The sequence below is a fragment of the Pongo pygmaeus genome, chromosome 12 (genome assembly GCF_028885625.2).
Source record: "Pongo pygmaeus isolate AG05252 chromosome 12, NHGRI_mPonPyg2-v2.0_pri, whole genome shotgun sequence".
In the NCBI taxonomy this organism is placed as follows: domain Eukaryota; kingdom Metazoa; phylum Chordata; class Mammalia; order Primates; family Hominidae; genus Pongo; species Pongo pygmaeus.
Window position 1 is genome coordinate 36,513,841 of NC_072385.2, and position 23,189 is coordinate 36,537,029.

Below are 23,189 nucleotides of genomic sequence, written 5' to 3' on the forward strand. Positions count from 1 at the left end.
TCACCCAACCTCAAGGAACTTTGTACCTCAGGGCATCTGAGTCAGAGAGCCACTTAGCAACTCAGGCCCGGTGCTGACAAAGGAGGCTGCCTGAGTCACAGAGGCTGAGTAACTGGCCCTCGGCACAGGACAGGAGTAAACTACTCCTGATATCTAGTCTGGTTTTTTTTTTTTTTTTTTTTTGCAATATTCTATTGGGCGTTTTTGACTGCAATTTAAATATCTTTCAGTACTGGAAATGGTTTAACATGCAATCTTGGGTCAAAGTATGCATCATAAGGCCTCATAGAAATATTCAAATGTTAAAAAATAAATAAATATTCAAATGTTCCTCCCGTGGTGCGTTTAGTGGTTAGAACTCAGGTTCTCCAGTTAAGCTGCCTGGGGTCAGATCTCAGGGATACCATTTACAGCCTGGGAAACCCTGAGTTAAAGTTACTTTGATCTCTGTTTTCAGTGTCTTTACCTGTAAAAATGAGGCTATCAAATATGTATACACTGTCTATGATGTCCAGGCTTTTTAACAACCCTAACAAAAAGACAATATCATTGTCCGTGTTTCCCAGTGGAGAAAATCGAGACACCAAGAGATTAAGTGACTCGGCCCAGGCTGCACAAGTTGAGGGACCCGGATGTAAATTTAGGCAGCCTAGATGCAGTCCCCCGCATCCTCTAGCCTACTGCATCTGCCTGTGGCTATTTGCGAGACGGTGAGCTAAAATGAGACAGAACCTCTGTGCCCAGAACAGTTCCTGGTCTGTAGTAAGCCCATCATTAGCTTTCATCGACATGTGATGGTGTAAACGCCATTTTAAACCATGGCAGGCTAATAAACACCATGGGAACACAATTCTATGTATTAACTGATGATCTTCTAAACTGGGGGGTGATCTAAATCCAGTAACACTTGAAAAAATTTTATATAAATGCACAATGAAATGTTGTTTGAGTTTGGTTTTATTAAAGTTTAATTGATAGACTAGGAATTCCTGTACTTCTAAGACTTGCTGCAAATGGTTTTGTTTTTTTTTTTTTTTGGTTTTTTTTTTTTTTTTGTCTAAAACGTCTTTGGGATAGCGCAAAACCTCTTTTCTTTAATATATTATTATAAAACACTCATTAGTAGAGTCAGCACCAAAAACGTGAGATGTATTGGGAGTTGTGTTTTGAAGACAGTTCTGATTCTAAACCCAAATTGTGATTTATTACCTTCCAAAATATGTGGAAGGGAGTGCGGGCCTTAAGTTCAGGGATGTCTAAGCACACTGCTGCTTGGAGGCCAGCTACACATTTCAGCTAACCGGATTAGCCTACTTCCAATTAAAACCCGACCGAGGATATGAAAATAAATATGACTGATTCATTTAAAATCAGAAAAACAGTCAATATTTTCTTCCTTCAATTTCTGGTATGCTAAGATATCACACGAGTGCGACTTAAGAAACACTTAGAATCTTTTTCATTAAAAATAAGCCATTTTTGTTTTAACCGAATGGCTCAGTTATTAAATGTCTACCTGAGTCAAGGAGCGAGGTCACACTGCAAACTCCACTTATTTCTACTAAAGGGAAATGGCCCGGACACCCCCCGCGCAGACCACCGTGCCAGGACAGCCCGCTCGGGAATCGGGCCTGGAAGCAGGCGGACAGCGTCACCTCCCCGCAGCCGCCGGCTAGGACCCGCGGCCAGCCTTTACCCAGGCTCGCCCGGTCCCTGCCCGCATGGCGGTGCCCCACCTGGTGAGGACGCGGGCTGCAGTCCTCCCTCTGGGGATGGGTCGGTGGGCTCCTCTGAGCTCCAGCGCCCCCAGGGTCTAGACCCCTCCCATTGCCCCGCTCCCCTCTCCCCGTGGTCTCCCCACCCCCAACCCCCAGGGATCGGCTCTCCTCTCCCGGGTCTACCCCACAGCTCAACTCCTTTCTCCCGGCTTCTCCCCGCACGGTTCGGCTCCCCTCTCCCAGTGGTCTTCCCGGACCCACAGCTCTGCTCTCCTCTCACCAGTCTCCCCAACTCCGGCTCTGCTCCCCTCTCCCTGGGTCTCGCACCGGATTCGGCCCCCTCTTCCGAGCCCTGGTGGCTAAGCCCCTCGGCCTCCCTCCGGGGCGCAGGGGGTTGGAGGTACTCACGGCGCCGCAGCGGGCCGGGGACTCCCGGACGGGGCTGGCGGGCGCGGGTGGCTGGTGGCTGCGGCTCCGCTGCCGGCCAAGTGGAGCGCTGCGCGGCTCCCGCCCTCGAGAACCCCCGCCGTGTCATTTGACCATATAAGGAGATGCACGCCTCGGCTCGCTGGCACCGGGCGTGGGGCGCGGGGGGCGGGCGCCCCCAGGCCTCGCGGTTGCCGTGCCCCCGCCCCGGGCTGCGGCGGTCCCGGCCCGTGCTCTTTGTTTGCCAGGGCTCTTTTCTTCGTGCCCTCCGGGTCTTGGGAGCACAGTGGTTATCGGGAGCGTCGCCTCGGGCGTGGGCTCTCGGGCGCGAGTTTCGGACGAGGCCTGGGCGTAGTGGCAGGGGTCTGCCCACACCGGGATCTCTGCCTGCGCCCAGGAACGGGAGGCTGGAGAAGCCCAAGGACGTGCCGGGGGCGGCGGAGGGAGAAGGGGGTCACTTCTCAGGAGGCATGTGCCTGGGACATATTTGCACGGTGGACTTTTTCCTTCTTACCCTGCAGATGCTTCTTTACGAAATGAACACCGCAGATGACCTTAAAGAATCCTTCGTTCCACTAGGGAGGGGACTAAAGGAAGGTCCTATCCCCACCTGTCCCTCTCGGGGCCAGAAAACTAGTTAGACATCCTGGATTCCCTTCCAGGGCGGGAAAACCAAAGTGAGCTGGGAGCGTGCCTCCCACATTCCAAGCCCGGGCCCTCTGCGTGACGCTGACGCTGGGTAGGGACAGATGGCACTGTTCAGCATTGTCGCAGGGAGAGCACAGGCTGAGCCCATCCCTGGGAGAGGGTGGGTCGTGATGGAAACATTTGCTCCTGAGCAGGTAACCAGTCCACTTGCGGAAACCGGTGGACGATGAGTAGGTGGACCACAAAGGCGTCCTAGGCACTTTGGGGGCAGGTGTATTATTTTTAACATTCAGGGCAGCTCATAGGAATACATCCTCCAGAGAAGGCGGGAAGAACTCCGTGATTGCTTTCTTTTAATTGATACTCTCCGTCTGGTAGCCCTCATGGATCTCCATCATGGAATCACAGAACTTGAGAATAAAGGGGCTTCATCACCTTAGCTTCCACGTGGTGAGCACTAGCTCTACCTGGTATCTCATTTGATCCATACTCCTTTAAGGTAAAGATTTTTACCAGATTTATGGTGAGGAAAGTTCAGCTCAGAGAGATTTGCTCAAGGCCACGTGAATGGTAACTCTGCCAGCTGAGATTTGAACTGGGGTCTGGTAGATGGCAAAGCCATGTAAGTATATTACGGGATCAGAAATGCCTCTCATCCCTCAGTCACTCAGGTGACTCCAGAGGACTGAGACTTGCCATAAGCCCAGCCAGAACTAGATGTGCCGAATACAGCCCTCCCCCGACCCCACCCCACTGTGTCCCTGAAACAGGACGCTTTCCTGAAGAACCTGAGTTAAGGCCACCCTACCTGAATTTCCACTAAGTGTCAAGGAAGGCTAGTATTTTGAAATTCAGAGCAAAGTTTGTGTAGAAAAGGCTCCCAGCCCCTGACAGCTACCTAGATGTGTTGTCGATATCGTTACAAATTAGGAAATGGTCTCCTAGTTCTCAAATGGTGAGCCTTAAGCTTCAGTTTGTGAAAACAAGCCCTAAAATGATGAAACATTAATTCTGCATTTATCTTCTTTCTGATTCCTTTTGTCTTACATTTTAATTTTTTTTTTTTTTTTTTTAGCTTTCTGACTTATGGGTGTCATCCATTTAGCTTTGCTTTTTTACTGATAGAGTTATTTAGTTCTGTTATTTTTCTTCTAATAACTGCTTTAGCTGTGTCACATAGGTTCAGCTATGTTGTGTTTTATTATTAAGAAATTCTGCAATTTAATTTTGTGTTTAATTTTTGACCTAATGGGTAGCAGAACATTTTAAATGACCCTGTGGTCATTTGATAGGGTCAGTAAAATCCAGACTCTGGAAACAAACATACCCAGTTTCTACAACAACGATGCACAAAGAAAAACAAGAGAGATGGAGACAGAACCAAGAGATTAAAAAAAGACTTAGCCAACTGCCATGTATGGATCTTATTGGATTCTTTTTTTCTTTTTTGGATCTTATTGGATTCTAATCAAAGAATAAACTAGTAGAAAATCAATTTTTATGAGACAACTTGGGAAAATATGACACTGACAGGATATTTTCTAGTATTAATGAACAATTTATTTTAGGGGTGATAATGTGATTACACACACACATATATTTTTCTTTTCTTAAGTCCTTGCTTTTCAAGAACAGTGCCAAAATATTTCCTAGTGAAATAACATTATGCCTGGAGTTGTTTCAAAATAATTTGGGGTGGGGAAATGGATAGGGCCTATATATATATGAAATACTATCAGCCATGGATTGTGGATAATTGCTGAAGCTTGATGATGGATACGCAGCAGTTCATCTTACTAGTCTGTCTCCTTTTGTAATGCTTGAAAAATTCCATAATGAAAATATTTTTAAGTTACAGATGAACATACCATTTGCTCTTTACCCAGCATTTCCCTTTATAGGAAATTATCTTGTAGATACACTTGCTCCTGTGTAAAACGATATACACACAAGAGTAGTCATTGTAGAATTGTTTGTAATAGAAAAATACTGGGCCATGTTATGTGTTCGTCAACAAGGGCTTAGTTAAATACAGTATGGTACATTTTAGAATTATTTACATATGTGGCTGTTAAAATGAATGAGGTAACTATATTTACTTATTTGGCATGATTTCCAAGATAAATCAACTGAGAAAAATAAAAGTAGAGAACACTTTGTAGGTAGAAACCAACTATTTGTGTTCATGAACAAAGAAAGGACGGGGAAAGACAATGTATACTTATAAGCAGTTGCCTCTGGGGAGATCTGAGTGGCTAGGGGTCATGGGGTGGAAAGGAGATTAATTTTTACTGTACATATTTTTATTTCTTGTAAATTTTGAGCTATGTTAATGTTGTACTCATTCAAAAACTAAATATACATACATATATATATACGTATTTGAAACGGAGTCTCGCTCTGTTTTGCCCATGCTGGAGTGCAATGGTGCTGTCTTGGCTCACTGCAACCTCCGCCTCCCGGGTGCAAGCGATTCTCCTGCCTCAGCCTGCTGAGTAGCTGGGACTACAGGCATGTGCCACCACACCCGGCTAATTTTTTGTAATTTTAGTAGAGACGAGGTTTCATCATGTTAGCCAGGATGGTCTTGATCTCCTGATCTTGTGATCCGCCCCCCTTGGCCTCCCAAAGTGCTGAAATTACAGGCGTGGGCCACCATGCCTGGCCCAAAAACTAAATATATTTAAAAAATAAAAGCAACAGACCCCTTTAAGGAAAATAGGAAACAAATCTGTTAAACTGAGATTAATAGTAAGTCAAAGGAGGTTGGAAAGAAATAGAGGAGGGGAATGCAATTTCTGGGTTTAATGACATATATGCTTTCATGAGCAATTCCATCGAAGGACAAAGTATTAAAAACAAATTTTCATGAGACAATCTAGGAAAATGTGTTTTGAAAAGTTCCATCCATCTTGTACATCATTATATTCCTAGGACCTAATTATAGAGCATGGCACATAGTATGTGCTTAATAAATATATGTGTTGAATAAGTGACAGATCATAGAATTGTTTGTGACAAGTCTTTCACTATAGAAAGTGTAATGCTGTCTATGGCAGCACAGCTTGATCTTTGAAGTCAAGCCAGGATTTGAATCTCTGTTCTACCTATGACTACTGTGATCTCCAGTAACTACAAAACTTCCCTAACCCTCAGTTTGCTAGTTTGTAAAATGGGCTAATAACATAGTTTGTGAAATTGTGGCGAAGGTCTTTGAGATGCACATAAACCACTTAGCACTTAGTAAAGAAGTAGGCCCTTAGTAAAGTCCTCTGTTTTATTCAATGGCAAAGGGGAAATTAATCCAGAATAAGAAGGAAATGGACTGAACTCCCACCAGAAGAAGAATTAAGGTTCAGATCCTGTTCTAAAGATGACAGGTTATCTTCTTGAGAGAAAACCTCTCTACTATGGATAAAAGGCTAGTTCATGGAAGAAAAAAAAATTAAGAAGTACTATTTCCTGGGGAAAGGATCAACGGTGACTGTGGATCAGTTATTCAAGTTCTTCTTTTGTTTATTCCAATTATCCTGACATTCCTTCTTGAGACAACAATGCCTATAACGTCTCCCGTCTCTCCTGTAGGTGGGCTTCAGGGAGAGGCACAGCTAGGAAGGGAGGAAAGAAAGGAAAAGACTTCCTGTGGCTAGCAGGTCTCAAAGCCTTGTCCCAGAGTGCAGCAGGATCCCCTGCAAACCTGTTAGAAGTGCACATTCTCAGGCCAGCTCCTGCTTTAACACGCCCTCCAGGTGATTCTGATGACTAAAGGTGATTTGAAGTAAAATAAATACCACTTAGGGCTTCCAACTCTGGGCTCGGTAATTTACCAGAAACCTACGAAATGTCAGTTTAGGGCGTGGGGGAGGGAGAGTGAAATAGAGATAGACTAAACATAGACTAGAGTCAGGAACTCTAAAATCCAATTGGAAGTATTACTTCCTCTGTCAGTTACTTCACTCAGGGAAGCAGGAGGTAGAAAAGTTTCAGCCAGTGGGTCTGAGCTGTACAAATGCAGAAATTTCATTCTCTGGGAGAGGCCAAAGAAAGGCAGGACTTCTAGGCGTGTGCTCGCAACTGCCACCCTGTGGTGGGGTCGTGGCGGGGGAGGTTGGTGGGCTGGACCCATCGGTGCAGGGGCCAACAGTAGCCTCCTACCCGGATGGGGGCTACCCCAGGGGGGTTAGGATGAGCTCACCATTACCAGGTAGAAAGTGAACACAGGAAAACATGAGCTGGAGGTCAGATCCCCCCTATGTTCGTTACCCTAACTGACCACTGCCATCAAGATTGTTAAGCATTTTGTCACTGTTAAAGGATTTCACACAAGCTGTTCCTCCCACTCAAACTTTGGCTAGGAGACTGGTGGATGATTTGCCCTTGATTCAGAGGCAATCATTCTTAATTGCCTCACATGGCTGGAAGGTGAGTAAGTGTCTAAGATCATAAATGCTGGCGGGAAGGGGTCAGGAGTGATCAAACCAGCTCCCCTCCTGGCAGTGGGGTCAGGAGGCAAGTCCCTGCATGCCTTCCCGTGACACAGTACCAGATCCCAGGGTGGTGGCCCAGAAAGCTGGATTCACTTTTTCTGAAAACACTATTTGCCCGGATCCAGCAGGAGAGTCTGTGGAAGATGACTCTACGGGCAGGGTGTGCACCTGCCTGTGCCCGTGAGCTGGGTGCAGTTGTGACGGGAGACCCAAGGGCCTCCCGCAAACAGGAGGAACTTGATCTGGTTACAGGAACGTTCTTGCAGGATCCAAACTTTGTTCCTTTGCCTGTCAGACTTTCAGGAAAAGCTCAGCTTTCCACAAAGGGCAAGCTCTTTTCCTTTTCTTCTCCCTTCTGCCATGCTCTGGTTAGGAGGGAAAATACTTGGCTCTCTCTTGAGATCCAAAATTTCCATATCCCGTTTCTTCCCTCTCTCCTTTTTCACAGACTGATTTATTGGATGCAAATAGTCCGTATTTAAAGCCTCAAAACATGCCTGACTTTGAGCCAAATCCACAAACAACTCCATGATTCCGAGTTTCCCATCCTTGGTTAGAGTTTATTTGGAGCATTGGATACAGTTTCCATTGTAGCTTTGATACCTCATTAAGAAAGACTCTGTTTGGTACATGAATGACCAATAGAATGAAACTATTCACACCCATAGTTCATTTGGGCCAGTAAATGTTGCTGGATGGTTTCAGATGAAAAGTATTTGTAAGGTAGACTCTGAAAAACTTTGCTTCTTATTTGAGATCGCTTTGTCTCTGATTTCAGTCCTTTTCAGCAGCAATCCATTCACTTCTCTGCCTGCCTTCTCTTGCAGTTTTACTCTTTTTTTCGTCTGTCAATGATTCCAAAATCCATTTAAAGGAAGTATTAATGTCCAAAGTCTGTGCAAACCTGGCAAAATTCTCTTTTGAGTGAACGGTTTGCTTCCCTAAAATACCTGAAATGGGAGATTCTTCCAGGCGTTTCTGAAATGGAGGAGTCTCATGCCTCACTTGTTCCTCAGAATGTTTATGTTATTTTATTTGAGACGGCGTCTCACTCTGTCACCCAGGCTGGAATGCAGTGGAGCAATCTCTGCTCACTGTAAACTCTGCCTTCCCTGATTCAAGCGATTCTCCTGCCATGGCCTCCCAAAGTGCTAAGATTACAGGTGTGAGCCACCATGCCTGGCAAGAGTATTTACTTTAAACCACACCAAGATCTGTTATTCTTTGTGAATTGACTTTATGAGTCAACATTAAAAATTTGAAATCCCAAGTTCTCTCTCCACTGCCACCAAGGTCGTTTTGTGCTATTTCCACTTTGATTAGGGTCATTAACAGAAAATCCAAATGGTCTAACTAGAAAGAGCCTGGGCTGGCCAGGCTCTAGGAGGCAGGGGGTGAACCCCAGGTCCAGGAGCTCTTATGGAGCAGTGTATGTGGCCACAGGTAACACCCTTCACTTTTGTGTGTCTTCTTTACATTATCTGTGAAATAAAGAATGTACCACCTCTCTTCTTCCTTTAAAGAGTTATTTCACATTATCTAGTTTTTCCTCAAGCCACTTTTATGGCTAATTGACAATTGAGAATGTCTCCTGTGGCTAATTCTGCCCCATGGTGCAGATTTGTGTGTGATGAAAAGCTATGCTTTAAGTTCTAGAGAGCATGTTTAGGAATACCTTTCACCTATTTCAGAAGGTACTTTAAAATTGGACCTGGGAGTCATGACAGAGCTTCCTGGAACAACCAAGCATCTTTCTCCGTCACTGCAATAGTAGTTGACTGCTGAAGTACCGGAAACAGATTTTCTAAAATATCTGACCTTCAGCATCTCCTGGCAGGACTGTTTGGCAAAAATAAAAAACCTTCAGAAATTCTGGGCCATCCTAACACTATAAATATACTTGGAATCGTGTGTACAGTCAGAGATGCTGAGCAATTACTCCTCAGTAAGACCAGAGGAGTCATTGTCTCCGCAAAGGGCCGGAGGGGTTCCAGCGGTGAATCACCATCGGATATCTGAACTATTCATGTAGCCATCTTTAAACTCGAGGGCTTTTTCTTTTCTCTCTTTTTTTTTTTTTTTTGCCTTCCTTTTAATAACTTGAAATTCAATTTCCATTTGGCACATGGCTGTAATGTAATCTAGCTCCCCGGACTTGCTAACACTTTCTGGGCTCAGTTCTCTGTCTCACGCTCTTTGCATGGAGGGTCTGCCTGTATTGCCGTATTGCTTCTTGTCCCTTGAATTTCCAGGTCAGGGTAGAAGCAGATGGAAATAATGCTTGAGAGGTTTTCTTTTTCTAAGAATATGTTTGGAAAGTGATGAGGTCAGGAAAGCAGACACTGCGATCCTGTGCAGGAGAGAGTCTTTGAGAGCCCTCGCTGCTCACTTTCTTTGCACCTCACATGTTCTACCTGCGGCCAGTGAGGGGAGAGCCTTTCATCCTGTGACTCCTGGAACTCCCTTCCTCACTCTCTTCTGCCTGGTGGACTCCTGTTTATCTTTAGACCAAATAAGGTATCCCCACTAGGAAGGCTGCATGGGTAGCCATCATAGCCTCATTTTTGACCAGTCCACTCCTTTCCCATGTTTATAACAATAGAGGAAAGACTGTGAGCTCCTTAGGGGCAAGAACTGAGACATTTGAATCTGTGTTTACAGCACTTTGGAACTTGATCAGTATTACTGAATTTAATTCACTTTTCTTGAAAATGCCTAAGCTGCTGGTCGTGGTGGCTCAGGCCTGTAATCCCAGCACTTTGGGAGGCCGAGGCAGGCGGATCACAAGGTCAAGAGATAGAGACCATCCTGGCTAACACGGTGAAACCCTGTCTGTACTAAAAATTCAAAAAATTAGCTGGGCGTTGTGGCGGGCGCCTGTAGTCCCAGCTACTCAGGAGGCTGAGGCAGGAGAATAGCATGAACCCAGGAGGTGGAGCTTGCTGTGAGCCAAGATCGCGCCACTGCACTCCAGCCTGGGTGACAGAGCGAGACTCTGTCTCAAAAAAAAAAAAAAAAAAAAGAAGAAACGAAAATGCCTAAGCCAATATAAAGCTGCTATACAATGGCTCTATATGACCCTGCTCAGAACAAACACATCAGGCCCATTTCCCATTTAGGCAGTCGAGTTATTTGGGCTTTGCCCCGAGATCCAGTTGGCAAATAACTTGAATTAAAGCAAAGCCGATAGCTTGGCTTTCCAGATATCAGCAGATGCAAACTTGGGAGTCTCTGCCTGAATTAAAGGAAGTAACCCCCAGGTTATAGCATCCACAGATACAATGAAGAGCTGAAAATGAGGCTGCAGGGAAGTGTGCATGTGGACGTTCTTGGGATGGTGCTTCTTTCTCAGAGTCTTTTCTTTGCTAGTGAGGGGCTGCTTCTCCTGCCCCAATCCTCCCCCCGCTGCCACCACCACCACCAGCCTAGGCCTTAATCGCAGAGAAGGTCACTCATTGAGGGACTTCCTTGAAATCTGCATCCTGCAAACGGAAGCTACCATCTTAATTTTTAGGAGTCTATCTGGGGAATTCATGTCTTTAGTTTCTGCTTGAAGCTTGTTGATTTTCTATCAAATGCTTTAAAAAATTTCTGTCTGTATAAATGGTAACATACAAAGTTAAACAAAAATTCTGTCTCCCACAGAAATTCCGTAAAGGTTCTTTCTCTACCAGCATGAGCATGTGTCATTTGTGGAAGCAGGCCTACTTGCCATGACAACAACTCTTCTGTGGCTTTGCAGAGGTACCCTCACAGTTGCTGTGTGCTTTTGCTAGGCAGCCGGCAGAGATGGCCCACATAGGACCACTGCCTTTCAACCCTACCTATTTTAAGGTGGACTCACTTGGATTGAGAAACTGATATTTTCCCATCACTTGCACATATTTTGGATGTATAAATATTTTCAAAAGATAAGTTCGACTGATACATGCACACTTTCCTTGACTATCGCCATCCAAACCCACAGAGATGACTGGGAATTTCCAAGTCATGTAATCCTAATGTTGACTTGAGCATCCACAGGCTGTCTTAGAACACTTTCCAACCAAGACTGGAACCAGCACTTTGGCACTTGCAAAATCACAGCCTTCCCTTACGAAAGTATGGCTTCACCCAGCCGGTTGGCGTTGTATCAAGAATTCGTTTATTCTGGACAGGTCACTCTTCCTCATTTATAACTGGCACGTGGATGCAGAGAAAGGACAGCAGCTCCTGGCTGGAGCAGAACTAATGAGGCAGACAGTTAGTGAGCATACACCTGATAGCCCTGATCCTAGATGCAGAGTTTGGAGGAGCAATCATTCGTCATCACTGCTACCACCATGATTGCCACTATGATGTTCATCTTATTTATTCGCATATTTTGACTGCTGATAGGGTGACATTTTTGGTATAGGAAGGTGAGACCCAGAGTGGATCTTACTCTTAAGAGTCTTGAAAGATTACTTTCTTCCCCTTTCCATCTGTAGCTCTCAGAAGACAGGCAGTTTCAGAGGGACCCTACATCCAACGTGATGTAGCAGGCAGTAGAGCAAGGGCAGAAGGGAGACCAGGCTGAGCCAAGGCAGCACCAGGTCATGGTGTCCTCTCTGTGGGTGCAAGAAAGCAGCAGGAGGTGGGGGTAGGAATGGCTGAGAGAGGGTGTTGTGGCCCAAAGAAGGAGAAAGCCTTCATGCCTTGAGGCTGTAGCTCACAGAGAGGGAGCCTCATAGACCAGCTGGGAGGAGCAGGCCCAGTGAGAACAAAAGGAGACCCTCTGCAGGAAAAATGGGCAAGTGAGGGAAAGAAAGAGACTATGGGGAGAGCAAGCCAAAGGAAGTTTTTGTTGGGGAAATAGTCGAGGAGTCTTTACTTGGCAGCTGTGCAATTTATGTGTGCAAACAAGGGCGCTGGGTGTAATTCACCTGCTGATTTATGGGAGTCGGGAATCATTTCAGAGGAAGAAGCTGAAGTTGCCCCCAGAAGTCTCCCATGATGCTCATGTGTGGCTGTGGCTATTCTAAGTAGGCCCTGGCATTGCAAGCCCAGCAAGATAGCCAGATAGGGAAGGATAGGGGAGATTTGCCAGCTCTTTAGGTCAGCTCCCAAGTTAATAGTAAATTTTACATTTTTGTGCAATAAAGGCATTAACATAATTAACAGCTTGGTGCCAGTTTAAATATGCGTATGTGCTCAGGATCAATGCTACCATTTTGATTATTGTTTGAGAGAGTCCCATTTCTGATATGTTAGTAAATAATGTGATATGATTGTTCACATGCCCATCTAGGCTCTTTGTCCCAGAAAGAGGACGCAAAGGGGTGATATAAAATCCACCTTGGAGCCATCTCAGGGGTGGTTGTTCTTGATTCCTCTGAAGACCTGGAGCTGCCTGTGTGAATCAGACTGGAAAACCACGTGGCTGCACTTTTCCATGAAGTAGGTAACAAAGCCACAGTTCATGCCTGGGAAACTTGCCCTAGCATCTCCGCCAGGAGAACAAGCCGACTCATGCCTGGACTCCCACACGAGGGCCAGTGCCAAGTACACTGGAATGAAGGGACACTGCCGAGGATCAGGAATACCAGGAGCTCAGCCCACTTACCAGGCTGAGCTGGGGATGCCGAGATTACTGTGCACACTCAAGCAGAGCTGGAAGCTGAGTCTGCCATCCAGAAGGCAGGACCCAGACAGAGTTCGGGACACAGGAGAAGTTTGCTAACCTAGGTCCAACCCAGAATCAGATTCAGATTCAGAGCAGGAGGTCAGCAGGACAGTTTTGTCACCCAAAAGGAATCAGGCGGAGGCCAGAGAGGCAGCTTGCCAGCTAGAACACCTAAGCAGTCTTAAACCCAGGCAGGTTACTGGCAGTTGCTTCACCTTCTAGTGGCCTCACTTGCACACCAGCTTTCCCCAAGCAGATAACCCCACACAGCTGCAGAATGAATTATTTTCTCTTCTCTGCTTCTAGAGGGTCCATGACCGTTCTATTGGCAGTTGGAGAGGTGAGAGTTAAACTGAATGTGAGCCTGTGTCAGGGGACATGACCCATTTTAATGGAGGGTCTCTAACAGCACCAGTCTCTCAGTAGATATCACTCGAATGGTGCTAAGCTACCTACTAGCAGATTTAACAGGGTGATGCCTTTTGAAGTCTAAAGTTTTGACTGCTAATCTCTGGGAAACGTGTCACATCCTATGCTATTATTTGGTGGTGGTGTCCAAAACCAACACATTGGTCTTTCTCAGATGAGAAGGATTCTTGGCACAGGCAAGCAGAGGGAAGTGTGTGGTATGTGCGTCTTCCTGTATCAGCTTGTGTTTCTGTTATGCTGGAGACCTGAGGTGTCCGCACTGGTGGAAAAAAAATGCTGCCAGATTTAAGGTGAGGACCAATGGCATGAGTAATCCTTTCAGGTAGAAGTTAGCAGTGCTGGACCTTGGAGGTGGCAGTTACAGCTGCCAACATTCGAAAATGGACTTAGTTATTTTAGGAAGCCAAGTGCTGCACATAGAGCCAACCTCAGTTGAGATGCCTTGGGACCACCAGTACACAGAAGGTTTTTAAGATTCTCCAGTTCCATTTCATCCTTTACAAAACGTCCACCTTGAATCTACAGCTTGCTTATTGAATCTTTGTGAAATTTGAAGGGGAGAGGGAAACAGTAATATGACCCAACATAAGAGAAGTACCAGCGAGCTTCTGTGGACACAGGTGTGTGCATAACCACCATCGCTCTAATCCTTAGATTCATTCTTTCTCATTTCAGTCAAAAAACTGATTCTAAAATTAAGGCAGACTGACACCCACTGAGTCCTAAACTGTAGAAGCATTAAAAGGTTATTAGCACAATTTCCTAGTATTATCTTTGAGTTTGTTTTAAAATGTTACTTTTTAAGATAAAAACAAATTATAACTTTAGAAAGAATATTATGAACTGTCAATGCTGTTACATACTAAGCAAATTAAAAAAAAAGTATAATGTACAATTTTTTTTTCTCATTCTTTTTCAAGCACAGCTTGATAAACCTTGTCTCTTACTCCTGGTTTTAGATGGAATTCTTTTTTCCTACTCACCCAGAATCCTCATCTTTGAAATGATGAATTTGTAAATGGTCCTGAACTTAGGGTTTTTTTTTTTTTTTTTTTTTAACTTTAAAAGTTCTCATGGTTCCCAGCACTTTGGGAGGCCAAGGCGGGCGGATCACTTGAGGTCAGGAATTCAAGACCAGCCTGACCAACATGGTGAAACCCTGTCTCTACTCAAAATACAAAAATTAGCTGGACATGGTGGTGAGCTCAGAAGGCTGAGACAGGATAATAGCTTGAACCCAGGAGGCAGAGGTTGTGGTAAGCCGAGATCACGCCAGTGCACTCCAGCCTGGGCAACAAAGCAAGACTCCATCTCAAAAAAAAAAAAAAAAAAAAAAAGTTCACGTGGCATCCTTCTCCTAGTAATTGGATTGAGTGGAGAGCCCGAGAGAAAGTATTGAGCAGAAACTTGTTGATTGCTAAGTGACTCATCCTCACAATGCCACCAAGATGAATAAATCTCACTCCATCCCTTCTAAGGGTTAAAGTCCAGTGTGACCAGAAGGGAGGGAGCCATCTGAGTAAAGATGAAACTCCAATAAGTTCCGGTCAAGGTTAAGATATGAAAGTATACCCCACTTCTGGGTATATATCTAAAAGAATTGAAAGCAGGGTTTGGAAGAAATACTTGCACACTCATGTTCATAGCAGCATTATTCACAATAGCCAACAGGTGGATGCAACCCAGGCTTCCATAGATAGGTGAATGCGTGAACAACATGTAGTACATCCATACAATGGAATCTTATTCACACTTAAAAAGGAAGGATATTCTGACACATGCTCCAACATAGATGAACCTTGAGGTCATTATGCTAAGCTTGAAAGAGAATTACTTGAACCCAGAAGGCAGAGGTAGCTTGGATAACCAAAAGGTATAATCATCAGGAAAATAGAAAAAAAAAATGGTGGTGGAGGATGAATTCAATTTTGACTTATTGAAACAGAAGCAGTTTGGGGACAGCCATCCAAATAGAAAAATTTCCCAAACTTATAGAAGGATGAGATTCAGGGAGAAGGTTGGAGCTGATGGTATGAACATAGGGGCCATTAGCCAAATGGTAGGTAAAAACCAGTAGAGCAAAAGAGCAAATAAATAAACCAGGAGAGTGAGTGAGGTCATGCAAGAAAGCACGTGGATGGTTAGGAGTGGGTCTAAGGTCAAGCTCCAGGGGAGCCTAAGGTTTAGGGGGCAGCATCCGCAGAGGTGGCTGAGAAGGCAGCGTCAAGGAAGGATGAGGAGAAAGAGCCAGAAGCGGGGGCAGTGAAGCCAGTGACTGACACAGCCGAGGAGTGGTGGCCAGGGGGTGCTGAGAGTGTGTTGCACGTGGCAGAACAGTGGCTCTTGGTGACGTCTGAATGTGATCAGTGGCATGATGGGGACAGCAGCACATTGCAGTGGGCTGAGGGTCAGTGACAATGGAGGGTGTGGAGATGGTGATGTAAGAGGTCTGATGGGAAAAAAAGGAAGAAATTCCACGTAGCTCAGTAAGGAAACTGAGGCCCAGAGAGGGCAAATAATGTGCTCAAAGTCAGTTAATGGTGTAGAAGGACAGGATGCAAATGAGGACAGCGTGTGACTGGTGTGACTTCTCATGTTTCCTGGTTCCATCCGTTCCACCAGGCTGCCTCCTGAAGCAAGGCAGTGATCAGTTTCTGAGCTCTCATGACCCATCCTTACAGCATCTCCTTCTCAACCAGCACAAGAAATAAAATAGTCAAAACAGAAAGGCAAAGCCTCTCTGCAACCCTCTTCCCTATTTCTTCACTTTCCTGGCAAAAATGGACTGAAAAATTTCCAAAATCAGGAAGCATAAAGCCTGATTTCTTTTTCTAGTCAGACTAAGGAAACGATTTATTTTCTTTCCACTCTCTTTTAAAGAAAAGAGGAACAGCACCTCTCCTTGGAGCTACTCTAGCAGTTAACAACAAAGCTAAGAGCTACTTACCATAGAACTTTGTAAGATATCAGAAAAAAAAACAGTTTACAAAAATTTTTTTAGAGGCAGGGTCTTGCTCTGTCACCTGGGCTGGAGTACAGTGGCATGATCACAGCTTACTATAACCTCAAATTCCTGGGCTCAGGTGATCCTCCCACCTCAGCCTCCCGACAAGCTGGGACCACAGGTGCTCCACCACACCCAACTAATCTTTTTTTAATTTTTGTTTTTGTAGAGACAAGGTCTTGCTATGTTGCCCGGGCTAGTCTTGAACTCCTGGCCTCAAGCAATTGTCTTGCCTTGGCTTCCCAAAGCCCTGGGATTACAAGTGTGAGCCATCACGCCCAACCCCAAGCTGTTTTTCTTCTACTGGATGCTCACAACGCAGAACACTTCTGTGACCCCAGATGGGTGTAATTTTCCCTCCACATACCAAGCAATTCTGCAAACAATTCTCCAGAAGACACCAGCTGGGTGTCCTCAAATTCAATTGTAACACTATCTACCTGGAGTTAGATCCCACAGGATGAGGGCTCAGTCCCACAAGACTGCCACTCTGTACTTCAGATGCCACTTGCAAGTAGTAGGTTGTCACCTATACTTCTGACCAACAGGATATTATTTGGAGAGGGGGTCCTAGAACCCCTCCTTGGGTTCCATTAATTTGGTAGAGCAGCTTACAGAACTGAGGGAAGCACTTTATTAATGTTTACCCATGTATTGTGAAGATATTATGAGGGATACAGAACAAAGCATGGGGGAAAGGCATGTGGAGCTTCTGTTTCCTCCTTGGGGTCACCACCCTCCAGGAACCTCCCTATGTTCAGCCATCCGGACACCCATCTGAACCCTGTCCTTTAGGGTTTTCATGGAGGCTTCATTGCATAGGCATGATTGATTAGACCATTGGCTACTAGTGATCAACTTAACCTTGAGCCCCTCTGCCCCCCTGGGAGGTTGGCGTTGGGGCTGAAAGTCCCAACCCTCTAGTCATGACTCGTTCTTTCCGGTGACTAACCCCCATCCTGAAGCTACCTAGGACCACCCCCACCCCGCTCAGCCACCATTATCTCATTAGCATACAAAAATACTCTTATCACTCAAGAGATTTAAAGGTTTTTGTTTTGTTTGGTTTTGTTTTGTTTTTGAGACAGTCTCACTCTGTCACCCAGGCTGGAGTATAGTAGCAGGATCTCAGCTCACTGCAACCTCCGCCTCCCGAGTTCAAGCAATTCTCCTGCCTCCACCTCTAGAGTTGCTGGGGTTACAGGCACACGCTACCATGTCCAGCTAATTTTTGTATTTTTAGTAGTGATGGGGTTTTGCCATGTTGGCCAGGCTGGTCTCCAATTTCTGGCCTCAAGTGATCCACCCGCCTTGGCCTCTCAAAGTGCTAGGATTACAAGTGTGAGCCACTGTGCCTGGCCAGATTTAAAGGATTTTAGGAGCTGTACATCAGGAAACTGAAAGAAGACCAAATATCTGTTTCACAATATCACCAGCTTCTTTACAATTCCTCAGTAACCTATGACTTACAATTTTCTCTAATACAACTGTAGTCTAAGTAATGTTGGCTTACATATCTTTTGATCCTGAAAGTTATATTATTATATGTTTGTTGTACACAAACGCAGATGTATACATATACTAGAACATTCTTTAAGGTAGCATAAGTTGGGAAACAATCTAAATGTTTATAGGTGGGGGCAAAGTCAAGTCATTCGTCCATACAATGGAGCAAGCACTTCACCGCTATAAATAGGCAAAATTTCACTCTCTGGGACAATCTGCAAGACAGGGTGTTAAGTGAAAGAGGAAAGTGCAAGTCATTGTGTGGAGTATCCTACCATTTGTAAGAAAAGGATGTGTGGCTATTATACATGTTTGGAATATCTGGAAGGATGCACAAGGAGTTGGCAATAGTAGTTGCTTCTGGGGAGAACTAAGGAACACTTGAGAAAGGAGGGTGGGGGAAAATTACTTTTAATTATTCTCTTTTTGTTCCTTCTGAATTTTGCACCGTGTGCATTGATTATCTGTTAATAACTAAAATAATATAAAATAAATAAATAATCGGCATCTCTTACCACACCAAAGGTGGTTTAAATAATGTCTTTAAACAATTAAATTCAATAACACTTTTAAACAGATTGAAGGTGGCTTCACAATGGGCAGGGAAATAATATGTGACACAGTTTGCAAGAACAAAAACCGTGTCTGTGAAAATCACATTAAAATGTGTTGGGAAACAGCCTGAAGAAAAACTGTTCCTCAAATAGAACCAACAATAAATAAATAAACAAATAAAGTAAGCAATGCAAATTTCTTAAAAGCAACGGGATTCCTGCATTTTTAAGTTATTTCTTTGTGGCCGTAACCCCAAGTTAAGCACCAGGGACTCCTTGGAACCGAATGGTACCCCATGGTGGGAAAATGGCCCATATGGTACAATTATCTAGATGATTTCAGCAAAAAATACGTCTTTGACTCAGTGTTTTATACAATAGGAATAGATGGGGAATATTAACAAGAATTGAAACTGTGTGTGGAACCATATTCAATCAATTTCAAGTTTAATTAAGCCAGCTACTCTTAACCCCTGTTCTTAAAGAGTGCCTCAAAGAGTACAGCCCTATCTACTCTTTAATATTATTAAGAATCCCAAAGGGCTTTTGTTTATGTGGGTTATATCTATTATATTTACTGCATTAGAAAATAAAACTTAGAAGCTAAAAAATTAATTCATTTAAAATTAACATTAAATCCATAACATGTAACATAGAATGTTTTCATGAAAAATAATTATACTTTCCAAAACAAAACAACTAGTAAGAAGAGTGGTGTGGTTTTGAATTTTTGCAAATCTCTTTAACATTGAGCTTAATAGAAGACAGCTGGAAAGCTCAATTCTCATGTCTGCTTCTGCATTCGATCTGTTGAGTATGTGGTTTTGGTTGAAATTTATGAAGGAAATGCAACCTTATACAGAAATGTCGTTGGAAAAGAGAAATATCTTCATAGCCATCTCAGATCATCATCTCTCTCTATAAATAGATAGACAGATTCTACACCAAAATTTGACAAAGAGTTGTTTCTTAATTACTGCTTAAAGATTGCAATGTGGAATCTGAAATCACATCAATAAACTTTTCATATTCTATTACATTAAAACCCATTTGGTCTATCTTCAGCTTTAAACAGATCTTTAACCTAAACATTATTTTGTTAAATTTAGAAAATATTGCTTCTATAGATCTTCCAAATGCTGATACATTTCATTATACAATATTAACAAATTACAGTAATTGATATCACCATCCAGCTAATCAGAAAAGTTTTTACACACTGGGAAGCTGCCACACTCACAGTTTCCCAAAATGCTAATTTTCACCTGAAAACTCAAATTTTATCCTTGAAAACAAAAACAAATACTGTCAGTTGTTTCCCTTAGAATGACAGGCCACTCTTCATTTTTGGGAAAATATCTAGTGCCAAAATCTAAGTATGCTTTGTCTGTCAGTTGTTCTTCCAAGTGAAAATGGAAGAAACATCTTGTTGAACTCACGACTTGGGCCACTGCACAACTACCTTTCCTCAAGACAGTCACAGTTCTTTGATATGAGCAGAAGTGCTTCATGTATCTTCCCTTTCATCACCCTGAATATTAAAAAGATGTGTGTTGCGGCTGGGCGCGGTGGCTCACGCCTGTAATCCCAGCACTTTGGGAGGCTAAGGTGGGTGGATCACGAGGTCAGGAGATTGAGACCATCCTGGTTAACACAGTGAAACCCCATCTCTACTAAAAATACAAAAATTAGCTGGGCATGGTGGCACGTGCCTGTAATCCCAGCTACTCAGGAGGTTGAGGCAGGAGAATCGCTTGAACCGAGGAGGCGAGGTTGCAGTGAGCCAAGATCTTGCCACTGCACTCCAGCCTGGCGACAGAGCTAGACTCCATCTCAAAAAAGAAAAAAAAATGTGTTGCTGGGCACGGTGGCTCACGCCTGTAATCCCAGCAATTCGGGAGGCTGAGGCGGGCAGATTGTCTGAGCTCAGGAGTTCGCAATCAGCCTGGGCAACATGGTGAAACCCAGTCTCTACTAAAATACAGAAAATTAACCAGGTGTGGTGGCGTGTGCCTGTAGTCCCAGATACTCAGGAGGCTGAGGCAGGAGAACTGCTTGAACCCAGGAGGTGGAGGCTGCAGTGAGTCAAGATTGTGTCACCGCACTCCAGCCTGGGCAATACAGTGAGACTCCATCTCCAAAAAAAAGAAAGAAAAAAAAAGAGGATGTGTGTGTTTACAGGTCCAGATTTAATAAATACAAAAAAAAGAGGATGTGTGTGTTTAAGGTTCCAGATTTAATAACATTAATAATTGTTACTGTTGTTTTATCAAGGTCATTCTGGAATGCAACTGGGCTTTTCTTTTTCCCCCTACTGCTTGGTGATGAAGAATATCATGATTACTAGTTTGGTTTGGAGCCACCACCTTGATTCCTGCTAAGGCACTACGAGTCTTCCCACCACAACTTTTGTACCAGCATAAATGTCAACACAGTGAAAAGACGAGTAATATCTTAATAGTATCAAGAAAATAGCTTTAACCACACAAACTCCTTGAAAGGGACTCAGGGGTGTAGGGACCACACATTGAGAACCACAGAATTAAAACACTTTAGGCTGGGGAAGTCATTATGTTTTGTAATAGAACTGGAGGTAGTGTATTTTCCACCATGTGGGTAAATGGTGGAGATTCAGACACAGTCTGTATAGCTAGTGTTTCATATCTGTCCTTATTTTTGACTCTGTGAATGGCCACCCAAGGCTGCCAAGGGCTCATGATTGAGATGGTGCTGGGCTTGTTGAGCTGGATGTCCTAACTCCTGGGCCTTCTGGTTTGAAAGATGTGGGGGCCAGGCAGATAAGCACCAGGGCAAGTCACCTGGGCCACAGGGAAACACTCTCCCAAACAGAAACCACTTCTTTTCTTCCTACTGAAAATAAGCCTCAGAGACCCAGGCGGTCAAACAACACCAACAAAAACAAACAAAAAACCCATTTTAATCTCATAAGTAGGTCAGAGTTGCACATTTCATGAGAATTGGGTCCAAAAGACCAGGTACCACTAATTATCCAGATATTTCAGTTGAGCTGATTTAGTGAGCAGTTTCCATTCTGCACTTTACATTTTTATGAATACAACTGTGGATAAAGTATGCGCAGACAGAGAATATTCTATTTCTTCTTCAAGGATATATCTCTCTATAAAGTATATTTATTCATACAGTAGTGCCCTCCCCCCACCCTGCCTTATCTGCAGTTTCTGTTTCCATGCTTTCAGTTACTCATGGTCCACTGCGGGGCTGAAAATAGATTAAGTGCAGTACAATACAATATTTTGACAGAGTACACATTCACGTATCTTTTATTACAGCATATTGTTATAATTCTTCTATTTTATTATTATTTATTGCTAATCTCTTACCGTGACTAGTTCATAAGTTAAAATTTATCATATGTATGTATACACAGGAAAAAACATAGTATATGCAGGGTTTGGGATTATCCACAGTTTCAGGCATGCACTGCAAGTCTTGGAACTTATCCCCACCAGATAAGGGGGGACTACTGTGTAATATTTGTATACGAGTATTTTCTTTAGTATATGTCTGTCCACAAAGTAGGCTTTCCTGTATCCATACATCAGAAAGACAGACATGTAGATCTATAGAAGGCCACTGGAGAATCAGAATATTATGTCACACCAGAATATGCCACTTTGGCCTGAGGATATTTTAAAAATTTTTTATTTTCATAGGTTTTTCAGGAACAGGTGGTGTTTGGTTACATAAGTAAGTTCTTTAGTGGTGATTTGTGAGATTTGGGTGCACCCATCACCCAAGCAGTAGACACTGCACCCAATTTGTAGTCTTTTATCCCTCACCCCCTTCCCACCCTTTCTCCAAGAGTCCCCAAAGTCTATCATATCATTCGTATAAGAATTGTTTTGAGGTGAAGGCAATTAAGAAGCAGCAAATGCAGAAAAAGCAGGACATAAATTTCCCTTTGTGAAGGCGTTTCTCCTCCCCTCTTCCATACCAAGAGGAGACCAACTCTTGTCACTGGAGACAGAAAGTCAGCACCAAGACAGGTCTGCACAAACAAACCTCACCAATATCACCCTTACCTTTCATTAGGTTCCCCTATATGTTTACTCTCCCACTCCTAGAAGCCCAGGTTGCTTTTTGCTTGTTTTGTTACTCCTCTGCAAATTTATCACCCTTTGTTAAAATGGTATATAAACTCCTGGGTCTAACAGCCTCTTTGGTTCTTCACTTCTTTTCTATGAATGTCCCTTCACATAAAAATTAAAATAATAACATAAAATAAGATTAGTATGTCTTTTCTCCTGATGGTCTCACTTTTGCCAGTGTAATTAACAGACCCCAGCTAAGGAACAGAAGAAGGTCGAGGAAAAGTTTTATTTTCCTCCCCTATAGTACGTAGTCCAGTATGACTGAACACACATTGTCATTAAGGGAAAGTGTTCAGTTGAGGGTGGGAGGGGATGCATTGGCCAAGGTTTCAAGAGGAGAATTGACTGCTTGGATTCAGTTCTTCATTTGCTCAAAGATAAGCCACCCAATGCCCCATTGTGTTAGTCTGCCAGGGCTGTCATCACAAAGTATCACAGACTGGATGGCTTAAACAACAGAAATTTATTGTCTCCAAGTTTTGGAAGCTGGAAGTCCAAGATCAAGGTGTCAGCAGGGTTGGTCCCTTTTGAGGGCTGTGAGGGAGCATTTGCTCCATGCCTCTCCCTAGCTGCTGGTGGTTTGCTGGCAATCTTTGGCATCCCTTGGCTTGTAGACTCACTTCCCTGATCTCTGTCTTCA

The 23,189-nt window shown here is 43.9% G+C and overlaps 1 protein-coding gene across 8 annotated transcripts in view; it reads right to left on the minus strand.

The window, feature by feature from the left end:
- Nucleotides 1-23,189, minus strand: part of FHL2 (four and a half LIM domains 2) — a 76,703-nt gene that overhangs the window by 36,154 nt on the left and 17,360 nt on the right. The window contains exons 1-2 of one of the 8 annotated variants that reach the window (XM_063648501.1): nucleotides 1,999-2,268; nucleotides 1,541-1,551 (exon numbers count right to left, since the gene is read on the minus strand). The exons of 1 other annotated variant lie outside the window; for it this stretch is intronic. In XM_063648501.1, coding sequence (XP_063504571.1) covers nucleotides 1,541-1,551; nucleotides 1,999-2,253 — 266 coding nt within the window. In that variant the 5' untranslated portion in view covers nucleotides 2,254-2,268. Of the gene's footprint in view, nucleotides 1-1,540; nucleotides 1,552-1,998; nucleotides 2,333-23,189 lie in introns of those variants that run through there. 6 more of the 8 variants (XM_054476612.2, XM_054476615.2, XM_054476611.2 and 3 more) reach the window with 6 other exon arrangements.